Genomic DNA, 20304 nt, shown 5'->3' with positions numbered 1-20304 from the left:
TGGGTGGCTTCTCAGCAGAAGGGGAAAGACCAGCAAATCTGGGTCTCAGAATAATTCGACTGCTCCCCCGACTCTGCCCAGGGGCTCTATAGTGCCCGAGGCCAACGCCATACAGCACACGGTGCTACGAACAACAGGGACACTGGGGAATGCACGGGTGGTTTGGATAAAGCATGCTTAAAAGCTCAGAATTAAAATAGATAACTAATCCTATTTGTCTGTGTCTTTATGCACAAGCAGCTCCAGCAGTGAAGGAAGTTGCACGTGGGTTTCCATCGAAGTCACTGGAAGCAAATGCCTCCCTTTCTTGGAGAAGCAAAGGGATGTGTCACTACAAGTCCTACCCGTCCCTCTGGCAGCGCCGGAGCCCAGCCGGTGCCTTCTCCTGCCAACCAGGAAGCGATGGTACACACACACACAAAAAAAAGACATTCCAAACCCGCCTGGACGCGTTCCTGTGCAACCTGCTCTGGGTGACCCTGCTCTGGCAGGGGGTTGGACTGGATGATCTCCAGAGGTCCCTTCCAACCCCTGCCATTCTGTGATTCTATAGCTTTACCTTTTGTTCTTGCAGGATCTGCTCTCACTCCTTTCGCCAACTGATTCCTACCAAGAAGAGCCACCCGCTGCTGGAAACCAAACAGGCACCAGTGTAAGGACAGAAAGCCAACCCGATGGCTGACAAGAGGTAGCAGCATCCTTAGGAAAGATAAAAAGATAAGCTAAAAAAAGCTACAGGGGCTTGGGAAGGAAAAATGGAAGCTTATTAGGTCAGATGTTAACTAAAATCCCTCATACTGCTTTTTGCCATAAATACATATTTTAACATTGCTTATGATAAAATAAAACATAAATGATTTTCTCTTGTATGAGAGTCATTAGAAAGCACATATTGGACATTTTTATTGGTAAACAAGCTTGTATAATTTCCAAAACAGAAGCTATAGGAATACAATGCAGCTAACATGGAGCTGCTTTTAAAGTCCCAAAGGATTCATGTCAAATTTTCATGTATTCTATTCAGGCAAACTGTCTATTAACCTGATATCAGTAACAAGTAATTGCTTATGTGAAATCCTTTTTAATTTTAGCACTGTAAGGGGTATACTGCCTTGTAGCCAAAGAGATTCTAATTATACGCTTGGTCTCTACAGAGCAAGTTGAACAAATCCAGCTGTAAGGTAACCATAAAGGTTTCTAACATGGAGTAAATGAAGTAAAAGTTTACTTCCATGTTCTTGGATATCTTTAAGCTGTGCCTAACTTCAAGGCAAGAAGAATGTGTTCTTTTTAAATATTTTTAATGGAGAAACTGCTTGTAAGATGCGTATAGCTGAAATAACAAAATACATGCAAACCGATTTTTTAAATTAAGAGACTAGAGAAAAATATCTCAAAGGTTTTCTAAATGGATTCCTTTATTAAAATGTCTATTTTGTGTTGCGAATCGTGCAAGTGTACATGGTGCACTGCACTAATGCTCTTCCCATCCCAAACATCCAAACAAACAGGTAAGCTTACGTCTTGTTTTACAGCTAAGCACACGGTTACCTCATTCAGTTGCTTTTTATTCTGTATTCAATACACGTACAACTCACTGGTTATCTAAATAACTTGTATTTTATCACACAGCTCAGGCTAGTAGAAGATTAATCAATATAAAAAAGTTTTAATCCTCTACTTAGGTAAGAGAAACAATCTGCAAATGTTGGACTGCATCTTGTTCAGCATTTATTTTTTTCATACTTTTCTTAACATTTATCACATTAAATAACAGTGAATGAAATATTTCTTAATTACAGTGCGATTACTCCTTTTATTTGGGTGCTGTATCACTGCATTTAAAATCAGTTAAAACATATATGCAGAATTTCAAGATTGTTTTTACAGTTACAGAAAATGCTATTCAATTCTGAGGACGAAAAAACTTTATTATTTAAATGTAAAGAAGTATTTTATTAAATAAATAAAGCGCTATCCACATGCAATGCATTGCATCAACTGCACATGGTCCTTGTCTCCCTCCTGATTTTAGAAGTAGTAGATCTCATCCATTCGCATCCCATTTTGGCTATAGGATAGGAACAAAAGGGTTTTCCTGCTTTACCCAGTTTTGAGCGCATGAGTTACTGATCGGGGCTAGGTGAACGAACTAAAATGAAAAATTCCCTCTGACCCTTAATAAGACACTTGGAAATGATGATTTAACTTTTCAATAAACTTTAATTTTAGGTGCTCATATAGTGACTTCCACCAGGCAAATGACTAAAATTTCTTTATAATTCTGGGAGCAAATACAGAGATTAATATAATGCTTTGATGTTTAATTTAACTTATTTTCCTAAACTATATTAAGCTTAGACATGAATCTATGGTGTCATTTTTTAAAAAAAAATGAATCAGTATGCATTTAGATTGCATCAGTAAACCACTCGTAAAATAAAAATTATTTTACACACTTTACGTATTTTATTTTCAAAACATCTCCTTTATTTGTATCTCTTCGCTCCCTGCCTCGCTATACAAATTCACATCTGTCTGACTGCCAGGTATTACCACGTCGATACGCTGCTCACATGTGTAGAATACCAAACCCGGCTGCCAGCTGTGCCGCCTTCGGACCAAAGAGGCAAGAAAACTGAGGCCGCAGATCCCTGCAATGCCGCAACGGAGAGAAGAGCTTTGGGGAAGCAGCTGGAGTCCGTGGAGACCTTCACCAACCCTGCCGGCAGCGGGGCTGTGCTGGACCCCGCACGTGCCCAGCTCCTTGCTCCCTGTTCACCCCCCCAAGGATGCTGCCAGCTCCCCCAGCCGCTGGGATAAACTGGTTTAGCAACACCTGCCTCCTACTGCATCGCCCCCCCGCTCTTCCTTTCCCCTTCTTCACTCAGCACGAAGCCGCGATAACCTGAAGGAACATATGCCACAAAACATTCAGATAAGTGCTGGATTTTTCTTTGAGTCATTATTTTATAATAAAAGCCACAAGTACCTCAGTTAGAATCAAGCTGGTTTGCGAAAAAAAAAAAATATCTCTTTTCCCTCACGGCTAATTTTCCATCTAAATGATGCATTATCCGTAGTCAGAAAAACAAGCGACTGTGGGGAGATGCAGAGAGGGGCAGGGCCCTGTGCTGGCAGCCCCACGGGCAGAGCTCAGTCCCGCGCGGGGACCAGGCCACCGGCCAGGCGACACTCGGCTTCACTCTGTCAAAACAGTCAGTTCATCTGTACATGCCTCCAAACGTGTTTATCTGATGTAAACTGCAGTACTTTTGGATTGGATATCCACCCCGATGGCCGATTTTAATGCTATTTTACGTAACAGAAAACAATCTCGGATTTAATGAATAAACCCACTCAGATTTAGTGAATAAAACCAACTATCACTGGGGTGTTAGAAAAGAATGCTTCAGCATTTGTAGGGCAGGAAAGTGAAACAGAATACGTTCAGCCTGCCTTCACGTTTTAGCAATCAAATGCAATCAAATGCGCGAATACCTTGGCCTCAGCCACTGACAGCCACGTGTAAGGTCCAAGCAAACAACCCATAACATGTTCTTCAGCTTCGTTCTGAAGAACAGCACAGACTCGTTTACGAGAAAAGCACTTTTCTGAAACATGCATAGGCTCATACTGCTGCTCATTTTTCACTAATTTCATAATCAAAACTACAGCTTAGCTTGCATACAGAAAAAAAAAATACACATTTGTGTCGGTTTCGCCTGGTCTTTCCATAAACGATGCCTATTTTACGGTCTTAAATATATAGCGCTCAGCATTTAAGGTGTAAGCTGAGATCATGGTTGACGTCTAAACTGTAGAAAGTGATTGATGGAAAGGGTTTAACTCAGCTTTAATGAAACTAGTAAAAGAACTTCGAAACACTACAGCAAGTTACATTTTAATATTTGTAAGATAGTGACTGCAAGTAAAACACTCCCTGTGCACTAGCAGTACAGATTTTTCTTTGTCAACCAGGTATAAAGATTAAAATACGTGAAGCCTTTAAAAAATAGCATGCGCAGCCATACATGTACACATCCAGAAAATCCATTAGCGTTTAATAATTTTTATAAGAAACATGACAATACCAGGAAAACAAATTGCTCGCAAGACGCCTCTTCAGGAAATACATTAAAAAGAAGAAAAAAGAAAAATGGGGAGCTTCTTCAAATTTATGTGAAGATCGAATCACAAAATTGCTTCTAAAATAGTACTTCTTAACCACACAGACAATCAGTCAAAACTAAAGTGTTGGCTCTGTAAACTGAGAAGAGCATAAACCATTTTGCAGTCTTTCTCTATGTGCATCTGTTGTGCTTAGATCTCCCAAACCCCGGCAGCAAACTCCAGATTGTGGGAAAATCCATGCACCCGCAGATGTTGCAAAGATAGGAGAGGCCAGGAGAACACCGAGAGCAGCGGGACAAATACCAGCCCGAGAGACAAAGAGCCAGGAGACACACGCAAAGGCCCAAATATATCCGATCCCAGACAGAAAAGGCTATCTGAACATAAAACGTCTCACTTGTACCAAGGTCTTCAGGGCTCCTGGTGTTTTCAGTGCGTATGAACTGGGGACATTTCTTCCTTGGTGGGAATGGTGATGGCAAGCAAAGTTCTTCCGTGGCTTGTCAGAATCGCACATGGGAATAATCCACTTTTTACTTAAAACAGAGAGCCATCTGTTTCTTAAGTGATATTACACTACATTGCCGATCCTCAGCTTTTTTTTCAATACATTTCATGATGCTAATCGTGAGAATCCTCCCCTTGATGTTTTCCAGAGTCCGTATATTTTCACTCCAGAAGCTTGACAACTATTGGAGGCTGAAAGAGCAAAAACAACGGAATCCACATCCACTTGGCAGGTACCTGCATGGATTCGTGGCAACAGCTAGTTTTCTGGGATGGGGGGTGTTTGCATCATTTACAGGGGATACCATAAGATACAGTTGTGAATCCTGGGTTTGTGCCTCTGGGTTTTTGCCATCATTTCTGAAGCTCAGAGCAGCTTTGCAGTAAAGCTAGACTATCATTATTACTGTGTAGCTGGTAGGAAGAGTGACTTCATACACTCATCTGTGTCCAAGAGGAAAAAAAAAAGAGGTTCTTAGAACTAATGGTACTAATCTTTCAGAAAATCCAATTAAGGATTATTGTCCCACCAGCTCTTTGAAAAGCGATGCACACAACCTTACTTCTGCAGGAGACACTTCTCACAAGCCGACCCCATGAAAAGGCATCCTACACGCAGGCTTTTCCCCAAGTAGGTACACGAAGAACAATTTGTAACATGGTTAACGCTTGGCCACACAAACGCCCTCCTTGTCTCTACGGGTTTCTTTGCACCCCTCCGAAACACCTCTCCGATCCTTTCCCGTCGTGTTCCCTTCCCTCGTACCTGGGGCTGCGGCTCGTTCCTGCAGGGCTGTGCTGTGCCCATGTCACTAGGCTGGGGCTTCTGGGCCACACGCGGGGAGGGAGCCCCCATCGAGCTTCAGACAGGCTGTCTCCAGTGATGCAGGTGGGATCACTGAGACCTACGAGTGTTTAAATAGGCGCTTTGCACATATTTTGCAGTATCTCCCTCTATTTTTACCTTTTCAGGTGTTAGCTGTGCTTCTTTATTATTTTAAAGGCTCTATTACTTGTCATTAAAAACCAACTTGGTGTTTCATCCATAGTGAAAGCCTACAAGGTTTCTCCATAAATTCCTCTCCAATGGCCAGGAAGAGCTGGGCCCAGCATGGCCCGGGGGGTGGCAGCCCCTGCCCGCCACCTTCCTGCCCCACTAGCACCAACGAACAGTGAGGTCCGTGGGACGGGCAGCGACGCCATCCTCACCTTGTGCACTAATCCTTCGCCTTCTCCAGCTGCTTTGCCGGTGGGAGGTGGGGTTCTCTGGCCACTCAGGCCGTATGGTGGACACTGCCAAATTTTGCTTGGCTGTACTTAGTTTTCTATTTTTATCTTCTATGGCTTGTAAAAATGCTTTTAAAAGACTGGATGTGATTCTTCCTTTTCCCGACTGGGTCCACTTCTCCATTTGCAGCAAATTGTTATTTTTTTCCCTTTGTCTCCAAAGGGGTTGAAATTAATGGGCTTATTTTAACTTACCTCAAATGAGTATGATCCCATTACCTGGCTGCCTGGGAATGGAGCCTACCAGAAGTTGCTTTAAGACTCTTATTACAGGACCAGTAAGGGGAGCTCAAGTCTTGTTTACAGTCGGTCCTACACTAATTATATCTGCTATCTGTTTGGTCTTTTTCAACCTTGTGCTGTGACCAGAGCAGTGGTACTGACCCACTGTTTCTCTCTGGTGGCGAGTGGGGATTATTCCAAGGTGTGGAGCAGAGGGAGCTGGGAGCAAAGTCTCCCACTCGGTGAGGAGAGCGCACCTGGTTCCCGCGGGTGTGCGGTGAAAGGTACGCGGGTGCTGAGTTAGGCAGCCCCCCTCCCTTCTCCAGGCCCAGCTGGAGGAACCTGTTGACCAGCGCGCAACGAAAAGGAGCGGATTTTCCGCTGAATTCCGCCCAGCTGCGCGCACTCCACGGGCTGCGAGCCGGGGAGGAGCGAGGGGAGCCATCCCGGCCCGGGGCTGCACGACCACGCTCCCTCGGCAGCCGGGGCCGCCCGCCTCCTCCGCCAGCTCGGGGAACCGGAGCAGCCGCGCTCCCGCTCCGCTCCGCCCGGCCGGGCGCTCGCCTGGAGGCCGCGGTGACGGGCGCTGTGTCCCGGCGTGCCGAGCCGGGCACTCCCGTCCCGCTCCGCTCCGCTCCGCCCGCGGGGGCCGACGCCGGTGAGACGCCGAGCCCAGAAATTGCGGCGAACGCCGGCGGTGGCGCTGCGGCTCCGCAGGTCGCGCTGGTCCGGGGCCGCCCCGCGGGCTCCGCTCGCCGCCCCCGCCGCCGGAGAGGTAGCCGAGCCGAGGGCAGGGCGGGCGCCGCTTCCCTCCGCAGCGGGTCACCGGATTAATCATTGCATAGCCCCCGGACCGCGCCGGCGGCGCGGGGCGGTCTCCTCCGCCGCACCTCCTTCCCCGGCAGCCTGCCTCCCGCTCTCCCTCCGCCGCCGCTCACACGGACCGCAGGCAGCTGCCCGCCGCAGCCGCACCTGCCCGCTCTCCCGGCGCCAACTTTTCCTGCCTGTTGCACGCACCGAGTATCCCGCCCGCCGCCGCCGCTCCCGCGGGGATGGAGGCCGCGGGGCAGCACGGCTGCTAGCCGGGACGGCGGCCGGCCGGCCGGGGGGTGCTTGCCGGGGCTCTCCGCCCCCACCTCGTCTGCCGCTACCGTTTTCGCTGTCCCGCTCTCTGCGGGTATGGAGGTGCAGCTGGGAGTCGGCCGCGTCTACCCGCGGGCGGGTGGCAGGACCTTCCGCGGGGCTTTCCAGAGCTTCTTCCAGAGCGTCTGCGAGGCTTTCCAGGCGCCGCGGGAGGAGCCGGGCACCAGCCAGCAACCGCCGGCGTGCGCGCCCTGCCCGCCGAGCCCCCCGCCGCCGCCGGGCTCGCCCGCCTGCCTGCCGCCCCAGGAACCCCGCGGCGCCGGGAAAGCGCTGCCGGTTGGCGGCCCGGCCGCGGGCTCGCCCTTCCCCTGCGCCGGCGAGCTGAGGGAGCTGCTGTGCGAGGCGGGAGCGCTGCCGTTGCTGCCGCCGCCCGAGGTCGAACCGGCGCCCAAGGAGGACCCTCTGGGCGACAGCGCCAAGCAGCTCTGCAGAGCGGTGTCCGCTTCCATGGGCCTGGCCCTGGAGGCGCTGGAGGCGCCGGGAGAGCCGCTGCCCCGCGAGGACTGCATGTTCGCGATGCCCGCCGAGCCGCCCCGCGCCCCGCGACCCCCCGGCGGGGACCCGCCGGAGACCCCGCCCGCCCCGCCCGCCTTCGCCGCCGAAGCCGCCCTGGCCGTCGACGTGGCCGCCGGGCCGGGGCTCTACCGCGGTTCGCCGGGGCACGCGGCTCGGCCGCCCACCGCCTTCAGCTTGGCGGCGCCGCCGCCCGCCCGCATCAAGCTGGAGACCCCGCCGGGGCCGGGACCGGCGGCGGGCGGTGTCTGGGGCGGACCGTGCCGCTACGGAGCCGAACTGGCCCCGCCGGGCCCCGCGCCCCCCTGGCCCGCCTTCTTCGCCGAGGAGGGGCAGCTGTACGGGCCCTGCACCGAGCCTCCCGCCGGCCCCTTCGGCTGCGGGCGCGGACCGACCGCCGAGACGGCCGACTTCCCCGCAGACGGCTGGTACCCGGCGGGCCGGGCGCCCTTCGCCGCCCCCGCCGCCTGCATTAAGAGCGAGCTGGGGCCCTGGGCCGAGGGCTACGCCGGCGCCTACGGCGACGTCCGGTGAGTACCCGCGTCCCAACAGCTTCCCGCAGCCCATCGGCATCCCGCATCCCGCCGGCATCCCGCATCCCACGGCTTTCCGCACCCCGCCGGCATCGGCATCCCGCATCCCACAGCTTCCCGCACCCCGCCGGCATCGGCATCCCGTACCCTGCATCCTGCATCACACTGGCATCCCGCATCCCACCGGCACCCCTCGCCCCCCCATCCTCCCCGCCGCCTCCCGCAGCTGCCCCGGCGAATGCGGCGGGTCCCCCCCGCCTCTGTCCCGGCTGCCCCTGGCTTGATTCACCTCTCCAGTGTCGGAGCTTTCCCTTTTACCAAAATGCTGTCACTTGTGCTGGGCAAGATTGTGCCAGAAATACTGCGCTAAGCTCCTGGTGTTCTCCACCACCCGCTTTATGGGTTTGTCTCGTTTTGTTATGCGTCTGTTATACCCCTTCTCTCGGCTGCTCCAAGTGTGTGGGAATCGGGATGCCGCGCTTTGAGCACGGACCAATACTGAGAGTAAGTTAAAATTCTCCCTGCACTTTGCTGTCACACGAGCTAGCTGTGCAGAACATGCTGCAACTGCTGAATGTATAGGCAGAGAAATACTGCGTGTGCTTTGAATCTCAGTTTTAAGTACAGATAGAAGATACGTTTTGAAGTAGATAGAAGAATATTTAGGAGTACGGCAAAGGCAGAAGAGTTCATGTGTTTGAAAAGAAGGATTTGATCAGAAGTAATTTTTTCTGGTGGATTAACCTCAAAAAAAGGAGATTAATTGTCTCTGTAAAATAAGTATACGCAAACAGTGGGCATACTGCATCATCATCTTCCATCATGGCAAAATGCATTACTGTGTGAGAGAATCACTGCACTGATAGAAATGGGAGGGAGAACATGAATGCAAAAGGATTTTTCTGCTGGCTTGGAGGTAGCCCCAGCCACAGGTGGCTGGTAGAAGCCTCGGCCGGGGTTTGCATCGCTGGAGTTTCACATCCATATGCTCACCCTGTGGTACTCTGCGTGATGGGAGCAAAGATTAAAACAAACTGATTTTCCCTTTAAATTAGCACAGGGCAAAGGCATCACACTCCTGCTTCTGTGCCTGTTTTGCGGCTTTAAAATGCTCCCAGCTTTGTTTGGGCAGTGTAGTAATTATCATCCACACAACTGTTTACTTGGGAATTTTATGAAGAAGTTGAGGGCTTCACAAAAAAAAGGGTTAAAAATAAGGAAAGGACCAAATGAGTGTCGTACCGGTGGCGGGAGTTGTGTGTACCTTGTGTATCTTCCTCTGGAGCCTGGATAAATCTCTGCTGAAATCAGTGCAGAGTGAGCAGGGATGAGTGAAGTTGGAAAAGTTCAACTGCCGAAATGCAGTCCATGGATGATGCAGGTTCTTGATAGCAAAAGGTTGTAATGGTTTGTTTGCCTGCGAAGCCCGTGCGATAGAGCCCCGCACAGATAGGGAATATTGTGCTAAGGAGAAGAGGTTTGGGCTTCCGTGGTGGTCAGCGGGCAGTCCTGTGGGCTGGACCTGGGCAGAAGGTAAATTTTCCCCGAGCCTTGCCATAGAGATAAATGATGCCTCCCTTATACCTGTGGGAAATGCTGTATCCTCCTCTTCCTTGCGGCTCCGTTCAGTGTTGTGTCCATGTCCCTGCTTCCCCTGGCACAGCAGCTCCGAGGGGACCTGGGCTCCTGCTGGCAGACTTCTTGCAGGGATCAGCGGAGTCGGAGCTGGCACAGAGAGCTTTTAAAATACCATTATCTTGTCCTTTGAACTACGTTGCTCGTACAGCGTTACCTAGCTGCTGCGAGTGAGCGACGGGACTGGCGGTATTTATACCCCTCTCTGTGCTTGGATACGACTTTAAAACGCTGTAAGGAAAGCAGAACGCTCCTTTGTGGTCTGTCTAAAGCTGTGCGGGTTAATTGCTGCCAGGTTTATATTTCATCCCAGCATAGTCTCCATTAACTTTACAGCGCGGTGCCTATCAATTGCCATGGCTTTTGATTTTCTCCTAGACAGGCAGCGGTGCCAGTGCAGCGAGCAGCCTCTGCTGCAGCTGGAGCTGATGGCAGCAGATCGTGTACCAGCTTCCCAGGCAGCAGTGCTCGTACGGAAAGAGGGTCATGGGAGCTAAAACGCTTTGTAGTGAAGTTTCCTCAGGACGGTCTGCTATGGACCTGTACTCCCCTGGTATCTTCTAGTGCTAGGTTTAAGTTCCTGCCCTACGTGGCGTTGCACAGAAAGCTTTACCCTCTCAGCCTCACAAAGTGTAGTCTCAGCGTTTTCTTGAAGGGCACCACTGTGGGCTCGCTGCAGCTTTACCAGCCTGAGGACATCAGCGTTCCAGATCCCTGTGCCGCTGCAGTGCTGGCAGCTGCAGATGCAGCCCAGTCTTCGTTGAAGACGAATATGGAGCATTTTAAGGTGTGTTGATCCTAGCTCTTTCCCTTTGTGAACAGTCCTGCTTTGGGCTGGCAGGGCTGCATCTCTTCCCTCCAAAGTGAAGCTCTCTTCAAAACCCTGTCTCTGCTCTGGTGCAGTCTGGGTTGGCGTAGATTGGTATTTTTGAAGTTAGAGATAACCCCCGGCCTCCCTTCATATATGACACTAAAGCACGAACAGTTTCTTACTATTTTGGGGGAGTTGTTTACATTTTCCCTTCATGTAAACTACTATTGATTTGGGTTTTGGGGTTCCTAGTAGCAGAGTTTAACTCTAAAGCCGTGAGAAAGGGGGACTGGGCTGCTTGAAGGACCATTAATGGAAAATCAGGCGCTGGCTTCCACCTCGGTCCAGGATACAACACGCGCAGCTCATAAAACAAATGCTGTCACCCGCCGGGGGAAGCCGGCACATCCGACAGGACCGAGTGAAGGTGCCCCCTCGGCAGGAGCCGTCCTCGCCGCTCCGTGGCATGGTCAGGGGTCTCCCGGGGTGCGGCATGGGACGGGTGCTCGGAGCAGCGCCCCTGCGGATCCGCGACTGCTGCCGGCCCCTTGGCGTGTGCGGAGACGGGGTTTGTCTGGGCTTAGAGGCACCGAAACATTGCAGAGGAAGCAAAATAGGCATTAACGCAATTTGAATTAATTTAAAGCTTTTGATATGCTGTACCTGATTTTGCCAGTAATGATTACATATAATTAGCAAATTAATCCAAGCTTTTGTTACACTACAGACTCATAGCTGTTTATCTTCGTGTTCTTGTTATTGCATAATTATTACCAGCAGTCTTTGGTGTGACTAAATAATCAGTTTTAAGGGTGAGACGCGGCATTGATAGAATAAATCCAAGGTTACCATGTCAAAATGACTTGTAAGACCAAAACACAGCACCGGGTTAGTGGTGTAGGTGGTTTAAGCTAAAATGGACTCAAGAAGGAGCTATTACTGAAGAAACGGAAACAAAGGTGATAAATGAATTTAGGGGGGTGGTTGGCTCAGAAAAATCTAGCTGTCCATGTAGTTTCAGACTTTTTTTTTTTAAGTGGCATTTGCTATTACTGCTGCTACCTGTTTGGTATCCCTGTGTTTGCTGGTTACGCCTACCTGCAGATTCCTTTCTTTGGTTCGGTTGCAATCAGCTTGGCCGAGCGCCATGTGTTTATGCATCACCTGGCATAATGGCTATATAATCTTGTTGTGACCAGCTATGTAATTGTGATCCTGCTTACAGATAATACCTGTAATAATTTCTACCTACTGAAGGAGATAAGTCTCATATAAAAAGATCAAGGGCAGGTTATTACACTAACAGATGAGAGAAGGCAGGAGGCCGTTCTCTGGGCTGCCCTTGCTCCCAGCTGCCGTCCGGCCGGTGCCCGCCTGGGCGCTGCTCCGGCATCCCCTTCCCCAGGAGAGGTCTGGGGGACCCTCAGGTCATCATTGGTGGGACTTAAAAGCCCTTGGGAAGGGGATGAGTCCGCTGTTGTCAGTATGACCTTTCTGTGCAGGCGAAAGGCGGTATTATGTAAATATTTCTTTTGAAGACAAGCTGTGCGTGGATGAATGCTCATTCTGAAGCCTGTCCCTCTGGCCAGCTTCGTGGTCCACAGCTGCTGGTACGGACCCATGGATTGTGAACCTCGGGTGGCTGAGAACGTCATTGACCTGCTAAAGCTTTTTGATGATTCCTGATAAAAGCAGAAGAGAAAGCATTAAAAAAAAAAAAGTTCTTCCTCATCACCTTTCAGTTCTTGTTTTTAATTCTTTAGGCTTACACTCCTGTTACCAGGGCTCTCGGCTGGAATCAGGTCCTTCTCCCGAGGCGCAGCTGAGGTTTTGCTCTTTTCAGGAGACCTTGGGCATTGTGTTCTGAGGTTTCTGCGTAGGTACGAGTCATTGTGGGGCAAACGCACGCTGTCTTCACAGCACTGCATCTTCCCCAGGTAATGCCTATTTCTTGTCTCCCTTATTTAGTAGGTGATGGGGTTGGTCTCTTGTCAGACCTTGTTTGGAACACCAGATTCCGTATTTTTCCTGATGACTTCCAGATTTTAGGCAAGTCGTGGGTAGCAGCGAGTTCAGTGGTGTACGCTTAAATCATGGTCATCTGTGTTTTCATGTTGCGCCAGGCCAGCTTGCATCGCTGTTGTTCGCCGGGAGTGACTATGCCTTAAATTAGCAGTTAATTTTCCAGGTTGCAACAGAGATCCCAGCAAGTTTACAGCAGGAGAAATCTTTCGTAGGACACGCCTGAAAAGTATCCTGAATTCATGTAGGTGCTTGCCAAGCTGCCTTCAGTCACTGCTAACCGTCGGGCTTCTCACAGTCAAAGGGGGAGCCCAGGGTGGAAGAGGGGACCCCAGATCCTGCGATACTTGGCCGACGGGCTCCGTGGCGTCAGTGGCTGCTGGATCTGGCCACTGATTTAAAGCCTGTAGATCTGCAGGGTTTATAACTGCGTGCGAAAGGTCTCCTGCAGCCAAGTTTTGTCCCTGCTTGCCAAACCAGTGCTCCGCTTTTCCGTGCAGAATCAGATCCACATGGAGCACAGCTGAGTCACGGGTGGCTTCTGGAGTACGGGGCAGGGCCGGCGGGGCTGCCTTTCAAACCGCCTAAACACGGAGGGGAAAGAAGCAGAAGACTCAGGCAAAGCTCAGGAGGGATCAGAGCTGAGCTTTCCCCAGGTTACAGCGTTAATTAAAAGCTGCTTTCATAGGTTCCCTACCGACAGGCAGGAGAAAGCTGTTGCAAATGCAGCACAAAACGCCCGTCCTGCACCAGTGCTGTGTCTGGCTTGGAGAACTCGGGACGCATTTAAAAGCGAATTGGCACGCTACCAGGCTATGGCATCTGTCCTGGCTCGAGTTAAGGTTGTGAAACAAGTGATACACTGGGGCAGGGTAACCGGAGTAGCCGGGATGTTCAAGTTCTGCTCAAAGCTTATTCTCACAGGGTAACAGCGGGCACAGCAAACCCCTCGCGGCCAGGGAGAGCAGCAGAGATGGGCACTGCCAGCTTTCCCCGCGGCTGGCGTGGCCGCTGGGTCACCCAGTGCCAGGACACAGCGGTTGCGGTTCCTTTTCCTTGCTCCTAAGAGTTGCTGTCGGAAGGGTTGTGGCGTGCAAGCCAAAGCTCATTTCTTTTTTTCCAAGCTTAGCCAGTTAACTTGCTTTCATTTCCTTTTGAGGGAGATGATTTATTTAGTCTTTCCCATGAGTTAGTTTTCATTTAAATCAATAAACGAGGTTATCCTTTTTCACATTTAGTCACCTAGAGTCAGCCCACGGTGGCCTGAGGGCAGCAAGTGTCCCTTTCTGAGGACGGGCTGTTTGACTTGACGCTGGGTGTGCGTTGGGATCTGCTCCAGGAGCCTGGGTGCTGGTGGGGTAACACACAGAGAGACTGGCTGTCAGAAGACACTCCAGATCCAGGATTGTGGTCCTTGTGTTGACACACTGGCGGCATCCATAGGCATCAAAAAAGCGGCGGTACTCTCAATCCTCACCCAGGTTTGTACTTGCCGGTGCAGCAGCCCGAGTGCGGTGTTGGAGGTGGGGAACTGGGGAACAGCTCTGCCCAAGGGGCTGGCATGGTCCTCTGCCGTGCTGTTAAACTGGGGTTTATGTCCTTGGCAACGAATGAAGGAAAAATAACTGTTTACAATGTTCTTTATTTTCCAACTTGCTCCTTCCGCTCAGTTGATGTTGGTTCTGGAGTTTTCCTAGTGTTTCCGTATACCAAGTTTCATAAAATGGGCTCCCTCTTTCCCCGTCCCTCCCTGTCTTCCCTCTCTTGCCGACTCTCCCACTCTCCAGCTCTCCCTACCTACTGGGAAGTGGAGATGCGTCACCTTGTTAAGGGACAGCTCTGGAGGGCGCACACGCGTGGTGTGTTTGTGTGGGACCTGCCTGTCTGCTCTTACAACACAAACCTTCTATTTGCTTTTTCACCCGTTCATTACAAGACTGTTCAAGGGCAGATGTTCCCCCATCCACCTGTGTGCTTTCCCATCCTCTTCTCCCCGTGTCTTGAATTTCTGAGCTCTTACACCCTCTGGAAACTGGTTCCAGCGTCTCATGCTTGATATCAACAGTGATTACTTCCCCCGCACCCCCACTTACTCTTAAGTGCTGGTTGCAACGAAAGCATATGCTCTACAAGACACTTGGCATGGAAAGCAGTGGCTGAGAACTTGGAAAATTTTACCAAAGAAATAATACATAAAAAGCTGTAATTGGTATTGTTGGGTTTGAATTGTACAAGCATTTTGTTTACTCTGTCCTGTATTACCAAGGGCTTCTGGGCAGGAAGCAGTGGATTTGCCCATGGCAGCTACTCTCCCACTTGTACAGCCTTTACATTTTTTCTGCTGCTTGCGGTATTCACTGGTATTTATTTCTTACGCAGATGCTGGCTGTGCTCTGCGTTACTTCTTACAGGCAGTCTATAGTGTAACCCATTGATTTTCCTGTTCTGAGAACTTCATTTCAGCTGAAGAGAGCTAGTTAAAAAGCGGTAGTCATTCGGTGCTTTTCCTGAGGTCGAAAGGGCAATATATTTCAAAAAACTGATTGTGAATGAGAGAGAAGGTGTGTTTTGTAGCTCCCGTAGGAACCTGTGGCTTTGCATATTGCCGTATCTGAAAGAAGACTGCGCCGGTGCACAGCTGCGCCTTTCCACCCACGTTTCCTTCTCGGGAAGCTATGGAGATGGGCATCGTCCCCCGGTGCGGCATCACCCGCTCCCTTGGGTTGTGCCTCCTCTGGGGCTGCACGCTGAGCTGGGACAATGGTGCTGCTGCCAGCGGGTGCCTGACAGCGTGGTCACGCTCGGTGACGATCTGTCACCACACTGCCAAAAGCGCCTGTGGGCATCGTGGCGTAGGAGATATCGGCAGAGGGCAGGGGACGTGCCGTGCCGAGGAGCCCGGGAGCCTCCGACAGGTTGGTGGGCGCTCCTGTCGGGAGCGCGCCACTGCTGCCAGCCTGTCCCTGTGGCATGGAGCTGGCGATTCCTGGAAGTCTCTGGCCCCTTGCTGCAGATTGAGGACGCTGTGGGACAGTCCCGGGAAGAATTAAAGCAGAAACAGTGTAGCGAGGCGGTGAATGCTGAATGCCATCCATTGCCCGGGCAGCCCCTCCGGATGATGCGCAACTCCCCTGGCCTCCGCTCCGAGGACCCTCCAAGGCCACGCTTAGCTCCAGGCAGGAGACAACAGTTCGCTCTGTGTCCCTTCCCAGGGTGGCACCTTTGAATCGCGTCTCTCAGGCGAACGAAAGGCAAAGGCACCGCAGTACTTCGAGAGCGAATTTCAGACGGGCAGTCCAAGGGAAAAGCACAGTGAAAACTGGAGCCCATCAGCAATCAGTCTGTGCATGGTGCGGGGGGGAGAACAGGCATGCGGGGGAACTGGGAAGAACGCTGGAAATGTTGCTATTTGTTGCAGGAAGAAATTCCGATATTTCTTAAAATGTTGGAAACTTTTTTTTTAGTCATATGGGAACATTTTGTTTTGGTATGGTGAAAGCGGTTTAATTTCGCTAGGGTTAAAAGTAATTTGTAATAGCGGGTGGTAGTTGAGTTCCATGTATTTTTCTGCCATTCACGTTAATTACATTCTTGTCTAAGCACTGAGCTTCGCTTGCAATTTATAAACTGCTGATTTTAAAATGGCTGTCCTAATTTGCCATTTCTGTATTGGCAATTGTTGTTCTAGTTGGCTTTCAGTCTGTACTTGGCACGCTGGCTGGTGCCTGTCCGCTGGGCTGCTTTGGTGGGCTGTTTAGTTAGAAATGGATACTTCCCGCTTGTGATTGGAGGCTAAAATTACAAAGATAAATATAAAAGAAAAAAAATCATATTATTTTATCATCCTGTGGAACGTTTTTGAATTTTTCAAGGGAGCATTTGCTGAAAGAAAACTATTCTGTGGGAGACTTTCTACTACTTTTAGTAAAAACTGTTTGTTTCTGTGAGTTTGATCTCTGCTCAAACAGATCCCAAAGATCTGTGCAGTGGTTGTAGGACTCTGACAGTTAAACACTGGAAATATGTAGCAAAGCACCTTCCCTCGGCAGGTGGAGGGAGGGGATTCTGCCCCTCTGCTCCGCTCTGGGGAGACCCCACCTGCAGTGCTGTGTCCAGCTCTGGAGCCCCCAACATCAGAAGGACATGGACCTGTTGGAGCGAGTCCAGAGGAGGCCACGGAGATGCTCAGAGGGCTGGAGCCCCTCTGCTGTGAGGACAGGCTGAGAGAGCTGGGGGGGTTCAGCCTGGAGAAGAGAAGGCTCCAGGGAGACCTTAGAGCCCCTTCCAGAACCTAAAGGGGCTCCAGGAAAGCTGGGGAGGGACTCTGGATCAGGGAGTGTAGCGCTAGGACAAGGGGTAACGGTTTTAAACTGAAAGAGGGGAGAGTTAGATGAGATACCAGGAAGGAATTCTTTGCTGTGAGGGGGGTGAGCCCCTGGCCCAGGTTGCCCAGAGAAGCTGTGGGTGCCCCGTCCCTGGAGGGGTTCAAGGCCAGGTTGGACGGGGCTTGGAGCAGCCTGGTCTGGTGGGAGGTGTCCCTGCCCAGGGCAGGGGGATGGCACTGGATGGTCTTTAAAGTCCCTTCCAACCCAAACCATTCTATGACTCTACGAAAATGAAGTTCCCCCTTGCACAGGCATTCAGTGCGAGGCCTGGGAGCATCTTTCCCAGTGAGATGCTCCCAGGTGGGGCTGTGGTGTTGGCTGGGACCGTGTCCCTGCTGCGTGGGGCTCAGCCCGCAGCCCTGGGAGCTGCCAGGCTGCACCTTCCCCAAGGCAGCAGGCGGGACCCCAGGGGTTGAGAGAGGGGATGCTCCTCTGCAACAGCACCAGGACAGTGTGACGCAGCTCAGCTGGTGCACAGTAATTTGTGAGTGTAATCTGCACTGCAGTAGTTCATAGAGGTCCTGAGCAGCCTCTGGCCCTTGTCACGCAGTTCCTCAAACCCCTCCTTTGCTGTTACAGCTCACAGACATCTTGACATAATAGCCCAATAAACCTCACACATCCGCATTTACATGAGTTTTTTAAAGGAGGATTTTAGTGTTTGGTATATTGCAAGATGGTATATTGCAAGAGGTATCAGCTTTACCTGTTTGCTCTATTCCCTCTGCATTCCTCTGTTGGATTTTCGGAGTGTTGGCAGTCTTGAACGCATTTGCAAATGGAATAAAAACAGCTCGACATCGTAAGCCAGAAGGCAACGCTAAGCAAGAAGCATCAGATGAACCTAGCTGCCTGCCAGGCTTATGAGACATGGTCTTTTCATCCTCGTTTGGTTTATTTCAATATTTTTTTGCAATTTAAAGTGAATTTTCTTTTTTTGAATAATGTTTTCTGCCAAAAGGGACGTCTGCACCAGAAACTGACACAAAATGAACACTGTAAAGTCATCTGGGACAGACCAACCAGCTTGTGTCAGCCGGGAAGAGGCGGCTCTTTGACACCACGTTGAATTGGTGCTGTGATTTAGAGGACATGGGCACCTTTCTTTGTTCTTATCGTTACCATTTGCCAGGCGTGATCTCCTCTCACCTTGGATGAACCCATTTCTACACCGTATTCATAGGAATGCAGCAATGGCAAAGTTTTCTGCATGGGTACCGGATCCTTTCCAGCTCTTTTTTTTTTTTCTTCACGAGAGCTAGGAGACAGCGTGCACAAGAGGCAGATGTCCTCTCTCCCTTTTTAGTGGAGCATTTATGCCTGGTAAACAATTAAGAGACAGATAACAGACTCTCTTAATACCTGGCCAATGCAGGCGTGCTATCCTGTCTCTGCTGACTGTCTTCCTCTTGGTGTCACAGCTGTTGGATTGCAAACCAAACTGCCGTATTGCAACTTCTCGTTGCTACCAGGGGTCAAGAGGCAGCTCCGGAGTGCAACTCGCTGGCTTCTGCCAGATGCGTCTGTAGAAGATGTTTGGCAGTGTCTTTCTGAGTCTCTGCTTCAGCTGGATCTTCTCCTCCTCCTGCATGGGCTGGCACAGATACCAGCAGGGAACGCCTGGAAGGTCCTCTCTGGCCACTACAAATGTTCTGCCTGGGAAGCATATGCAGCAGCATGGACTTAGAGGGACCGATAACCTGCTCAAGAGTCCTCCTCTATAGCCCAGGCTTCATGGTCCAGTGAGCAATGAAGGGGGGGAGGCCACAGGGCCACTGTCTGGATCTCGCTAGTGTTCTTTGAAGAAGTCTTGAGGACAGCAGTGGATGCGTTACCTTCCAGTATGCCGGTAGGATGTGGTGAGTGCCGAGAGGTCGCACTGCCAGGGGTTAGGATGCTGCCACACCGACGCTGACATCCAGCATTCACCCGTGGGGTGTCCCTGCCCTGCTACAGCTCACATCAGGTGGAAGCACTACCAAATCCGGGTCCTGCTTCCTTTCCCTCTCATCCTCGGCTGCGAGGGCGGACCAGCCAGTACCTCAGTCTGTGCTGGGCCTGGCACGCTGCTCCGTGCGGTTTGGTTGTTGGATGCAGGATGCTGCGCATGTGCGGTACCGTATGGAGCACCGTGTTGCACGTGCGCGTACCATCCCTGCTTCTCTTCTGCAGCCCAGGGGAGCCCTGATGGCTGCAGCCTCCCGCTGCGTGCTCCCTGGGCACTGCAGGAGGTACCCCCCTGCATCAAGTATTGTCACACGTACGGGTCCTTGCAGAAGCTTGTTTTGCTCTGCATAAGAGCTTTAAATTAATTAATAGAAAGTGTAACAGCATGTGACACTGAATGTGAACAGTAGGAGGACACAAAGAACTTCTACCTGATACCCAGAAGCACAGTCATTTTCTTGTAGGTTCAGATCTTTTGCAGAGATGGGTCATATGACACACAGCTGAATAAAAAGCCTCGTTTATTTGAGGGAGTGAGAAGCAAATCTTAGATTTTACATACCCACAGGGGTGAGAATGATATACTTTCAGTGCCCTCATCACTCACAGTTTTGAGTTAGCACCTCAGTGAGGAGGGTGGCAGGGGCCTCCCCTTGGACGTCCGGAGGCCTCGGTCTCGCAGGCTGCGGTCGCAGAGCGGTGAGCCTTGCTTTGGAAAGAGTTTTGGGGTCCAGGGGTAGGAAGTCAGGTCTGATTGTTGCCAGTATTTGCTCGGAAAAGCTAAAGCCTGTAAAAGAAGTTGGTTTGTGAACTTCAGATTTGCGCTGTGCAGCAGAAAGTATAAATTCTGCTTGGAGAAAAAAAAGAGCCTGAGGGAGGAGCTGAGGCGTCCCTGCGTGGCTGGCGGTGCCGCTGGCAGCAGCGGTGTCCTGCTGAGCGGGGCAGGGAGCCCCATCCATTATTGCGCTCATGTGCTGACAGCAAAGGATCCTTGTGATAGCTTGTGGTCCTGGAGGGAATCCCAAGAGCCGAGGCTGAGGCTGCGGGAGGCATTCATCCTCTGCTTGCAGCTCACGCAGAGGGAGTTAAAGCAGCCGGGCAAGCTGGAGTCTGGTGGGGCGCGTGAGCTGCTCTTGACCAGGTGAAAACATCTCTCTTTCGGGAG

At 51.0% G+C, this 20304-nt stretch overlaps 1 protein-coding gene across 2 annotated transcripts in view; it reads left to right on the top strand.

Moving 5' to 3' along the window:
- Positions 1–6934: 6934 nt before the first annotated feature.
- The window catches only part of AR (androgen receptor), a 66350-nt gene continuing 52980 nt past the window's right edge, over positions 6935–20304 (top strand). The window contains exon 1 of one of the 2 annotated variants that reach the window (XM_063346606.1): positions 6935–8336. In XM_063346606.1, the coding sequence (XP_063202676.1) occupies positions 7330–8336 (1007 nt within the window). In that variant the 5' untranslated portion in view covers positions 6935–7329. The remainder of the gene's footprint in view (positions 8337–20304) is intronic. The other variant, XM_063346605.1, reaches the window with a different exon arrangement.

The sequence above is a fragment of the Chroicocephalus ridibundus genome, chromosome 9, assembly GCF_963924245.1.
Source record: "Chroicocephalus ridibundus chromosome 9, bChrRid1.1, whole genome shotgun sequence".
Classification (NCBI taxonomy): Eukaryota; Metazoa; Chordata; class Aves; order Charadriiformes; family Laridae; genus Chroicocephalus; species Chroicocephalus ridibundus.
This window is presented reverse-complemented; position numbering and strand designations above follow the sequence as displayed.